General features: G+C 40.4%; 3 protein-coding genes across 6 annotated transcripts in view; 1 reads left to right on the top strand and 2 right to left on the bottom strand.

The window, feature by feature from the left end:
- Positions 1-4,539, top strand: part of si:ch211-117c9.5 — a 64,944-nt gene extending 60,405 nt beyond the window's left edge. The window contains exon 9 of the transcript XR_015523139.1: positions 4,332-4,539. The gene's annotated coding sequence lies outside the window, so the exon portion shown is untranslated. The remainder of the gene's footprint in view (positions 1-4,331) is intronic.
- Positions 1-12,198, bottom strand: part of trim35-39 (tripartite motif containing 35-39) — a 38,871-nt gene that overhangs the window by 18,577 nt on the left and 8,096 nt on the right.
- ftr58 (finTRIM family, member 58) lies at positions 156-11,029 on the bottom strand. Of its 4 annotated transcripts, none has more exons than XM_087306528.1 (7): positions 7,644-11,029; positions 4,126-4,221; positions 3,823-4,044; positions 3,140-3,299; positions 2,948-2,995; positions 665-856; positions 156-552 (listed from the first exon to the last, which is right to left on the bottom strand). In XM_087306528.1, exons 1-7 carry the CDS (start codon positions 8,220-8,222, stop codon positions 509-511), a joined length of 1,341 nt encoding a protein of 446 aa, XP_087162654.1. In that variant the 5' UTR covers positions 8,223-11,029; the 3' UTR covers positions 156-508. The 4 variants fall into 4 exon arrangements, with proteins under 4 accessions (XP_087162654.1, XP_087162653.1, XP_087162652.1 ...); XM_087306527.1 differs by having other exon boundaries at positions 3,823-4,056; XM_087306526.1 differs by having other exon boundaries at positions 156-856.

The following is a 12,198-nucleotide window of genomic DNA, read 5'->3' on the forward strand; positions in this document are numbered from 1 at the left end:
AAACAAATGCTAGATAAGTTGGCAGTTCATTCCGCTGTTGCAAACCCTGATAAATAAAGGGACTAAGCTGAAGGAAAATGAAATAAATTTATAATCCATGTATGGTCGAACATTTGATTATTCCAACTACAATCTAAAATGTAGTGTTGATGGCAATAATGAAACATTTAATCATCACTAGAATAAAAAATACATTTACACATAAGAAAAGTGCAGACACAAATTCTCAGAAGGACACACACATTGATCTTACGGTCTACAGTACATAAAGTTGTAGTGCACGAAAAGAAAATAAGAGACTCTGGAAGACATTTCTGTTAAATTTTATAATCCATTCTGCTTCATCAACACAGCTTCACAGATCCATAAACACCAAAGCCAGGATACAGAGGCTGACTAAATGTGGTTTGGACTGTGTGGATGAGGCTCATTGTGTCAGAGATGCTGTAGAAGGACAGAGTTCCTGCACTGTGATTCACATACACTCCTACTCTACTGCTGATGGACTTTACTGGGAGATCAGTGTCTGTCTTATTTCGTCTGAATGAGTATCTGTCAGAGGAGCAGAACAGAGCCCAGGACTGATCATTTTGTCCGAATCCACAGTCATTACCTCCTCCCTTCCTGCTGATGCTCTTATATGACACTGATATTAACACCTTACCGCTCCACTCAATCTCCCAGTAGCAGCGTCCACACACACTCTCTCTGCACAACACCTGCCGCCAATCATCAAATCTGTCTGGATGATCAGGATATGACTGGACTGCATCAATATCAGTGATCACCCTTTTGTTCTCAGACAGACAGAGGTATTTATTCACTGTGTTTGGATCCAGAGTGAAATTATGGGAATCTGGAGAAGAGAAATCAAAAGAATCAAGAATTATGAAGCTGACTGACCATGTCTTCTCTTCATCTGATCAATAAATCAGTGGTTTGTCTCAATACAGGAGAAAAAAGATATTATTTACAAATTATTATTTACATCAAGGGTCACCAAGTTTGGTTCTGGAGGGTCGGTGTCCTATTTTAGCTCCAACCCTGATTAAACTCACCTAAACAAGCTAATCAAGTCCTCACTACTATAGGTATACCTGAAACTTAGGCCCCGTTTACATTAATGCGTTTTAGTTTGGAAACGCATAAGTTTTGCTACGATTACGCCATCCGTCCACACTACGCTGGAATTTTCGAGTGCCGAAAACGGAGTGTTTCGGAAACACTGGAGAGCCCGATTTCATTCTTTCATTTCATTCGTGTGTATGGGGGATAACGGAGACATCTGAAAACGGAGGCGGGGCTGCAGACATTCGCTAGCTGATTTGGACTTTTGTGTCATTGCGTATCCTTCCCTTATTCGTCAAGCCCCTATCACATGACTATAACACATGGCTTTAACACTACCGGAAGACAACAGACCAGCCTTCACTGTAAACAACAACATGGACACAGAAATGGGAGCGTTGTTTGTACTATTGTCTGTTTTAGGCGCCATTGTGCAGTTAAACTCAGTGTGGACGGAGATATGTTCAGAAACACTAGGTGAAACGCCATTGTGGACGCGGATAGTTTTTGATCTAAAACGCCGTTTTCAAACTAAAACACACTAGTGTAAACGGGGCCTTAGGGTGTACTCACACTATGATATCTAAACCATGGCTAGGCCCTTTTCCCGGATCGTTTGAGAGGTGTGAGTGCTCTGAATTGGGTTCAGGCGCAATAAACTTGGCCGTCCTTGGCCCAGTTGGAAGAGGAGTGCCAAAGCACGGTTCACTTGGGCTCAGGTGCAGTACGCTTGTAGGGTGTACTCACACTATGCTATTGGAACCATGCCCAGGCCCATTTCCTAGATGATTTGAGAAGTGAGAGTGCCAGATCGTGGTTCACTTGGGCCCGAAACTGAAGACGAGACGTGACTTTTAAGGGACTGTTTCCTATGGATTTATTAATTATTCTTACAGTTCAATGAACTCAAACTGTCGTAGATTATTAAAGACGCAAACCTCTTAACTGCACGACAGTTGCACCTTTAGCAAACCTCTTAATTTCTGTAGCATGAGGACTTTATGATTGTTTATGAGCCTCAAAAGTGGCTGATCTGTTCGGTAGAATATATGACTGTATGTCACTGCATCTCAAATCTCCACTGTGCTGAGCGAGAGCGCTTGAACAGCGCATCATCGATGTTGTAAGCGTGCCTAGGCCCGAATGCAATGTGAGTGCGGGCTGTCGGGGGAGACCGAAGGGGGGACAAGTGTTCTTCAGCCCGGTTCAAGGTAACTGTACATAGTGTGAGTACGCCCTTCCAGGTGTTTAGAGGCAAGTTGAAGCTAAACTCTGCAAGACATCCGCTCTCCAGGGTGAAGTTTGGGTTTAAAAATTTGCAACACCATCTACATAGCTGCACACGGAAGTCAGAACATGCAGAAATTCGTTTTTTTTCATATTACGAAGTTTTAACAAAACAAAAAACACTAAATTTTTACAATTTATCATCCCCAGTAATAACTCCTGTATAGTAGACCCACAACATACTTTCACATCTGTCTCTCAATGACCCTGATATACCCTATCAGAAATGTCTTGTGCCGGGGAATAAACTTTTTTTTTACAATGTCTGCTATAATGTCAATGTTGTCACAAGCTCATTGCCTTTAGTAATTTCCTGAAGATAAATACCTATAAATAACACAACTGGAGTAACTACAGCAGTCGCAATCGACGACCTTATATAAAGCGAGAGATTGCAATGACATATGATGACGTGTGCTGGTGTTGTAGTGCTGTCCCATTTCTAAAGGGGTACATTTTGAAGCCCTTCCCCTTCACACTCTGTTTTAAGGGCCAGAGGGAAGGAGTAGGGGAACAAAAATGAAATTATGATTGGGCTTAAGTACACAAACAAACTCAGTGAGTTTGTCTGCTCATTTTCTTAGCAACTTACATTGTAGGAAGTCATTCCTGGTCTCGGGAACAGTGTTGGTAAATGTGTCTGCAGAAATCAACAGACATGAACCATGTAAATGTAATGTTGAGAGAGCAAGACTATTGTTATACATGCATGATATTAAATTATTTAAACACGTTCAAATGAATGAACTCATTTCTGAGAGCAGAGGAATCTCCAGGACTTTACCTCTGTCAGTGATCTTCTTGACCTCCTCTTTGCAGAAATCCTCCAGTTTGACTTTCAGCTGGCGAACAGATTCTCTCAGCCCAACAAAAGAAAACTGAGAACCAAGCGGACTGTTTTGAAAGTCTGCAGATTCAGGAGGAGCGGAGAAAGACTGGAAACGCTACATAAAACAGAAATCGAAACTCATCTCCACACTTCAAGCAATTACCATAAGTCACAAGTGTCAAAGTCAGTTCCCGCAGGGCCAGTTTAGTTTAACAGTTTAGTTTTAACCCTAATAAAACACACACTTGAGCAAACTAATAGTCTTTCAGTCTTGTTTGAAACCTACAGGTAATTCTAATTATAATTATAAAACCTTATATTTACGGGCACCTTTCAAAGCCCTCAAGGACACCTTACAATATGACAAAGTCACGTTATAAAGACAAGACAGAAGAGTAATATAAAGTATATAGTAGTATATAGTAAAAAGAAGGTGCAATAACTAGGTACTAATAAAGTGAGCAGGAAGAGCACATCTTCTTGTTTTTGCCATGCACTCTATATTTGAATCTAGAATATTGGATGTGACTATAAAACATCTGTAAGGAACAGACATCATTGCATTGAATCTGAAAGAAACTGATTCTCCAGTCATTATTCAGGTCCCCCTTGATTCTGTTCTACTGAATCTCTGTTACCTGCAGGAAATGCATGTCATCCTGTGTGTGTGAAAGCTGCTCCAGCTCAGCATCTCTCCTCCTCAGATCATTAATCTCCTGCTCCAGTCGCTTTATGAGCCCTTCAGCAGCACTCACTGCAGTCTTTTGCTGATCTCTGATCATCTGCTTGAGCTCAAAGCATCGTCTCTCAATGGAGCGGATGATCTCAATAAAGATCTTCTCAGTTTCCTCCACTGCTGTCTGTGCAGAGCGCTGTTAAACACATCACAATCACACAGCCTGTGACACAAAGTGAGACTTAAACTTCTTCTCCAGACTAACCTTCTGAGTCTCCACAGCTCCTCTCAGCTGCTGAAGATCTTTGTGTCTCTGCAGGACCCTCTGTTGGAGCTTCATCTGCATCTCCTTCAGCTCTTTCTGGAGGAAAATTCAAGAATAGCAAACTAAAATAACAAAAACATCACTTGAATGTTTAATGAATCCAGTATTGGTGTAGAATGGACTGGATGTTATACTGTTCAAACCAGAGGCGGACCGGGATAAAAATTCAGCCCTGGCAATGTAACGTTAGCCACACCAGCCCATGCTCTACCACACCGACACAGCCCCACCCACGGACCCGCACATTCACTACTTTTATGGTGTACAAATGGTTAAATAATATAAGCAGAACCATACGTAATGGATATTTAAACATTTAATGTATGTGACTGAAACAAAAACAACCCGTTTATAACAAATTCATCTGAATAAAAGATCAAATAAATAAATAAAAAATCTGCGCATCTTGTCGAGTCCGTGTGCTGTCTGTTTATACTGTTTGTGTGCTATTACTTATAATAAAAGTAACATGAATGTGCACACACCTTTACACACAAATGGACAAGCAGCATTAGCAACAACTCAGCATAATTTTATTTATAAATACCTATATATGTCATTCTCTGCAGTGTCGTTTATTGCCACTGTCTATATCTCCTTGTTTCTAAGTTGACATTGTACACATTGTCTGTCTGATTCCACATCTTCTCATCCTTTTTAATTTCCTTTACTATTTAATCTCACTGCGAGTGTCATCATTATTTGAATCACTGCTTATGCTATGCTTTGCCTCATTTTTATTTTGAATAAATATGAACTTATTAAACAATTATAGGTGACCTGATGAATAAATATGAATAATTATGACCTAATGTACAGTCTCTGGCTGCACGAAACCAGTCAGCCATCGCCGATTGGGCCAAATGGTTTACATTTAGCTATTATTATTATTATTTTTATTATTATTACTGTTATTATCACCATCATCATAATATCACATCTAGCAAGAGATAAAAGTTGCCTGCCTTTAAAAACAATACAGATTAAAAAAAAAAAAAAAAACTGACTGGCCACATTTAAAAAGTGGTCCGGGCCTTCTGCCATTTGCCAGAATTGCCAGTCCGCCCCTCAGGTTTCATGTGTTGCTTCACATGAAAATTAGTTTTAAATTCCCGCAAAATTCCCACAAAATCATTTGTGTCTTATACAACCTATAGTTTTACAGCAAACTATGTGCTAGTTTCAAGCGCTGAGCTTAAACACCAAGACTAATAACCACTTACACTGAATTAACTTTGACTGAGGCACTAGATGCGCTGCTTGAAGCCGCGACGCGGCACACCAGACACACACCAGAAACAAGAAGTGTCCATAATCGACGCGCCATGCATTTTTGAATTCTAAACATAGGTTTCTGTCCGCAGCGCCCAGCCTCCGACTTGAAGGGCCGTTGTGTGTGTAGCACTGAGCGTCGTGCCACGCAGAGCAGCGCTTCTGGTGTGCGACCTGCAGGCAAGTTCGTTATTTTATTTCCAATGGAGAGACGCGCACATGAGGCAACGCACTTGCACTTTTCCAGCTGGACCTAGTTAAGATCACAGGGAGCTTCTGTGATCGCGAGAAATGCAAACGACTGAAGTTTAAGGAAGACGCAATGAAAAGTACACATGCTTGCAAACCTACCTAAAGGTAGAAAACAATAATAGACCTTCTACGCACTTCCGCATTTTTCGAACGGAAATACGTCAATGTAGTGCATTAGAACTTCCTGTTATCATAGCGGCAGATACGAAAAATGGCAGAGTCGAAGAATCGCAGTTTCTGTTGTGTTCCAGGCTGTTCGTCTTCCAACCAATAACAGCCCTACCTTTTATTTCATTCTTTTCCTGTGGATCCAAACCTGAAACCCAAATGGATACAGGCGATCTGAAGAGAGGAAGGGCATAGTTTTAATGTAAAACAGGTAGCACCTATGTCTGCAGCCGGCACTTCGCTCCGGATGTTTACAGTGGTGGCCGTGTCGTTCGTCGCCTGAAGAGTGGTGTTGTCCCGAGCCTATTCCCTTGGGACAACTTTACAGCTCCTTTGAGAAGGGAGTCAGTATATGACAGAACCTACATACGTCTAAACAGCTATGCTGTGCAGATAGCGACATAGGGGCTAAGGCAGTAAGGATGGATCACGACTAACTTGTTACGTTTAACACCCACCTGCATTGAGGTAAAGTTGGTTTAATATTCACACATTCGTTCATTTAGAAGTCTCTATATTATTTACCATGTTGCTTTGAATATTCGATCGAAATTAGCATGCAAATATGACTTGAAAACAACATTAACACTGGTTATTTGACTGTGAACAATGTTGTACTTTGATAGTCATTGGCTGCTAATATGATTTCGCTATTTAGAGTTTGCAAATAATACTTTAAAGAAATTATATTGTTAAGGGGAAAGTCTGAATGTGCAAATATAAAACCAACTTTACCTCTATCTCACCTGCAGGTAAGATTGTTCATAGTGTATTTAGTTAACGCTAGTCAACTGTGTGTACCGTTATGCATTTCTACCTGAACAAATTAATGTTAATAATATAAGCTGTTCACGAAACTCAACTAATAAAATAAAATTATTTTTAAATAATTAAACAATTTATTGCTGTGACGTAGTAAATACACAAATTTTTATCATACTAGCATCTGTGGAAGTATTTAAAACAAGTGTGTTACAACTGGCCCTGTGTTAGGTTCTGCCCCGCTCTCCCCTATTTTAACTGCACGTATTTAATAACGTATTTAATTAACTTCGGAAGACAACTTAGGCTCGCCAAAAACACTCTAAAGTAGCTGCCATTTCTCCGCCAAAAAAACTCATACCGGAACTGGGTTTACACGTTGTTGATGTACTTCCGTTTTTTGCGTAAAAGGTCCATTCTGATCAGAGCGATCATGTGGAGAAAATTGATCTTGTGTTGAGCCCAATGAGCCTTACATCTAAAAAAAGAGCAAGGGTGTTCCTTTAATGATATCGCTTTGACTCAAATACTGAAAATGGCGGACGTGAAACAACAAACTGAGGATGGTGATCCGCCTGTCAGTTGATATTGGTGGGCGTGGGGACCGCACTCCTACGTCAAGTTGCGGTTGCTCTGAAAACCGCTCCAATGGGTCCACCGTTTTTATGTTGGTAAATGGGAAAAAAAGGACTGAGTGTGTTTATATCACCCCTATATGATGGTCTATACACTTTACCTACACACATGTCTGTCCAAACAGCTTAAAAAGTATATCTTTTTACCAAAGGTGCCCTTTAACATCCACCAAAACTACTTTCCATTCCACAAAAGATTCTCTCTTTAGATATTAAAATGTCATTTACACTATGAAACAAACAAGTTATTTGAAGATCTGTTTTGCTCCAAGATTCCTCGAGGAAACAATAAAAGGTTCATGACATGACAGTGTGTGGATGATTAAAAAGGTATTCATGTAAGGGTAAACAAATCATTCAAGTTCATACCTGTTTCTCTGTCCTCTCTGCTGCAGCAGATACTATTTTGTGGTTTTTATGTTCATACTCTTTACAAATCACACAGATGTACTGTAGATCAGTGATGCAGTATAGTTCTAGGTGTTTCTCATGTTTCCGGCAGATCATGTCCTGCAGTCGTTCAGTGGCATCAATCACTTTGTGTGGCTTACGAGAGTGAAACTCCTCATGTCGCTCAAAATGAGTTTGACAGTAAGATTCCAGACACACCAGGCAGGACTTGATGGCTTTGTATTTTGGTTTAGTACAGACATCACACTGCACATCTCCAGCTCCAGCGTAAACGTCAGCAGAAGGTTTAGTCTTCTTCAGTTTCTCCACCATTTCAGCCAGAATGGTGTTTTTAGCTAAAGCAGGTCTTGGCTTGAAGGTTTCTCTGCACTGAGGGCAGCTGTAGACTTTCTTCTCATCCTCCTGATTCCAGTGGTCTGTAATGCAGCTCTTACAGTAACTGTGTCCACAGTGGATGGCCACTGGGTCCTTCAGGAGATCCAGACACACTGAACACATGAATTCATTTTGATCCACAAAAATTCTTGCTTCTGCCATTTTACCTCATGAATACCAAAAGACACAAACACAGCTCAACTGCACTTCAGTTTCTCTTTCCCAGACGTCTGTTACTAAAACAGCTTCCTGGTGCTGTGTTTGTGTCACATGTGTAAAACAGGTGTGTCTGTAGAGCAGGTTTCTCATTCCTGGTCAACAGTCACTTCCCTGCTCTCTTTATCTGTGTATGGAAGGTTACTTTGGAAATGTAATAGATTATAGATTACTAGTTACTACATTTAAATAACAAGTGGTGTATCTATTTGAATTACTTTGTTCATTCATTCATTCATTTTCTTTTCAGCTTAGTCCCTTTTTTAATCCGGGGTTGCCACAGCGGAATGAACCGCAAACTTATCCAGCACACGTTTTACACAGCGGATCCCCTTCCAGCTGCAACCCATCTCTGGGAAACATCCATACACTCTCATTCACACACATACACCACTGACAATTTAGCTTACCCAATTCACCTGTAGCATGTCTTTGGACTGTGGGGGAAAACGGAGCACCCTGAGGAAACTCACGTAAACACAGGGAAAACATGCAAACTCCACACAGAAACACCAACTGACCCAGCCGAGGCTTAAACCAGCGACCTTCTTGCTTTAAGGCAACAGCATTACCCACTGCGAAAGTAATTCGCCCAAATTACTTTGTTAATGTAACTAATTATTTTTGATTGCATACATTCCTAAGAAATGTTTTAAAGTGTCAATTTTTTTCTTTTAAACCAATCAGTAGATACAGTAGTACTCAACATGAAACACGGCCACCAAAAGTCTACTTAAATAACTATTTATTCATTCTCTTGTCAGCTTAGTCCCTTTATTAATCCGGGGTCGCCACAGCGGAATGAACCGCAAACTTATCCAGCAAGTTTTTACGCAGCAGATGCCCTTCCAGCTGCAACCCATCTCTGGGAAACATCCACACACACACTACGGACAATTTAGCCTGCCCAATTCACCTGTACCGCATGTCTTTGGACTGTGGGGGAAACAGGAGCACCCGGAGGAAACCCACGCGAACGCAGGGAGAACATGCAAACTCCACACAGAAACGCCAACTGAGCCGAGGTTCGAACCAGCAACCCAGTGACCTTCTTGCTGTGAGGCGACAGCACTAACCACTGTGCCACTGCCTCGCCCTTAAATAACTATTTAATAAGAATAAAATAGAATGTTGGGAAAGTAAGTACATCCAGGGGGGCTAAGAGAGACTGGAAACTCAAAGTGACAGCAAAGCAAATCAGTCCAGCCAAATTACTCAAAACTAAAGTCTACATATTGCTTTGCAATCAATCAGTCATTTGTCATTTAAGAATCCCCGCGACATTCTGTCAAGCGAATCTTATCGAAATCATGAAAGAATGTGTGCAATCTGAATAGCGCCTAAATGACAAATGGGCATCAGGACGCAAGATTCATTCATTTCTTTTTAAGTAATGTGTCATATTGCATGACAATGCTATATGTCTGCAAAGTCAACACAGAAAGTCTAGCATATTAAAAAGTTTCTCATCCACAACATATTGCTTATCATTGGTGCTGTTGAGCAATATGAGCACACACATGAGCTCTTCTGTACGGTGTATAAAATGGCAATACAAAAAAAGAGTTTGCTGTCCTGTTAGGTAAACATGAAATGGAAGAAAGTGGATTTGCGGCAGCATTATGCTTCCTTGTATTATATGTCATTGAGGAACCATGACAAAATAAAATACATGATGGTGATCAAGAGATAAGGCTTCAGCATCCTGCTGAGTGCTGGAATTAGCGTGTAAATGAACAAATCACTTATTGTGTTCTCATTCACATTGTAGTGCAGGGAATTTTATAAAAATGCTGTTTACTGACATTTTTAATGCCATTTTTATTTTAAATAATGTTGGTTTTTGTGTAGCTTTGTTTACAGCTAGTACTGGGAAACATCTTCTGCATCTCCAGAAGTGCATCTTGCTGAAATGGAATGAATCATTTCATCTACTGTTTTCATTCTGAAGCCTATTACTTATATGGGAAAACTGGCGTCTGTGGTGAACACTTGATATTCAATTAAATATACACTGCAATTCATGCAGCTTCTTGATGGTAGAATGCACATTGTGCACATCACACAAACACGGAAGTAACATGTAGTCATGGCATATTTGGTCACCACGTCAAGATTATCTTTAGAGAAACTACATGATCTGATACCAAATTAACAACGTGACAGTCATAACCAACAATAAAACTATGACAGTGGCTGTCATAACCAACAATAAAAAATGTTTAGTCTGAACGAGGCATAAGTAGATAAGTTGTGTCTTGTTGTCAATTCTTTACTAAAATTGAAATTGTTGAATTTGCTTTTCATAATTGTTTACTTTTTTCAGGGATTTATCATATGTATTTTCTGTATTAAGTCAATCTCAGTATTTCTACTGAGCAAAGAAAATTAACCGTAGATCTGTAGAAGTCAGGCCAGGGGTCATGACAGAAATGTACAGTTCTTAACACGATGCATCTATTGCGCAACCCCCTTAAATCTTCATGCCCTATTTGACATCCCAAAAGTGGTGGGAGGGGGCTGGGGACGGGTGATGGGTAAAAATACGGGAGACTCCCGGGAAAAAAACGGGAGTGTTGGCAGGTATGGTCTTTTACCAGGCCTAGCCTGATGCAGGGGTACTGTTATGGCTTGTTTGGCTCGGAGGATGAAAAGGGCTAAACATAATTATGACAGCCCAATATTTTACAAATTACCCTGAGACATTAGCTGCTAAGGATCAACACAGACAACAAACGTGGCAAAAAGTGGTTTGCTTTAAATACAATAAAGATAAAAAAAGAATATTTAATCACCCAACATAAATTTAACAATGTGTACAATAAATGCAAAATAAAGCAAACAAATCAATTGAAACAAACCTGATATAGGGAAGGAAAATAAGCTGCGCCAAATCAGAGAAAATAATAAATTAAACATCTGCTAACTCAACCTTCCACACTTCTAAATAACTAAAGAGAAATATGTTAATAGAAAAAAAAGCATCTTTGGCATCACATGCCCCTCACTAAACTGCACTCACTGGACAAACATACAAAGGGTAGCACCCGCTTCTGATCTAATGGATTAACAGAGAATCAACTGTGTGTGTAAAAATGTAAGTCACGTGACATATTTCACTTTTACTTCCCTTTTAGTAGATTTAAGCAGATTTAGCTTGAACATTCTGAATAGATGTACAAAAAAAAAAAAGGGAACCAGAGAACAGGAGGGGCACACAAAGACAGAGCAATGACAAGAGAAAAGGACCCCCAGTCTGCTCCGAGTCATCACTGGAGCGCTTAAATCACCCTCATCCTCTTCTGATTGGTCCACTTGTGAAAACTCTACTAGCCAATCTGAACACCTAGATTTTAGAAGAACAGCAGACAGCAAATAAAAACTAAAAGGGGATAAGGGGGCCAACAGAGCAACACCCCCTGGCATGTGACAGGTATGCAAATAAAGACCCAGGACACAAGCAGGGTCAGTGGTGGTGTCAAAAAAACGATGACATCAGAGAAAGTACTGACTTAAGTAGTGAAGATGGAGGTGCATAGAAGACATAGAGCAGATCAGTTCATGCTACTTGGCATGTGGCTGTTTGCAACAAGAATTGGCAAGCTTTGTTTAGCGTGGTTCATTGCTGCATGCCATCATTGGGTCACAGTGTCATGTCTCTGTTGTGTATTAAAAAAAAAAGTGATTCCTGTGTTGTCGCTCTGCTACCTTGTTGCACACACTGGTTATGATTCTCTGCAAACCAATAGCATTCAGCTGTATGCCTATCCCCTCCACCCTTTTGATACCATACTGTTGTGCTAGCTACTCTTCCCCTTCACTAGAAACTCTGAAGTGTGTCTTCCGACATGAATGGAAGATCACTAGATGAAAACGGGCCAAAGAATGCCAATGAATTGGCAGAGCTTAGCTCTGCAGGTGC

Source organism: Danio rerio, chromosome 23, assembly GCF_052040795.2.
Source record: "Danio rerio strain M-AB ecotype USA chromosome 23, GRCz13ab, whole genome shotgun sequence".
NCBI classification, from domain to species: domain Eukaryota; kingdom Metazoa; phylum Chordata; class Actinopteri; order Cypriniformes; family Danionidae; genus Danio; species Danio rerio.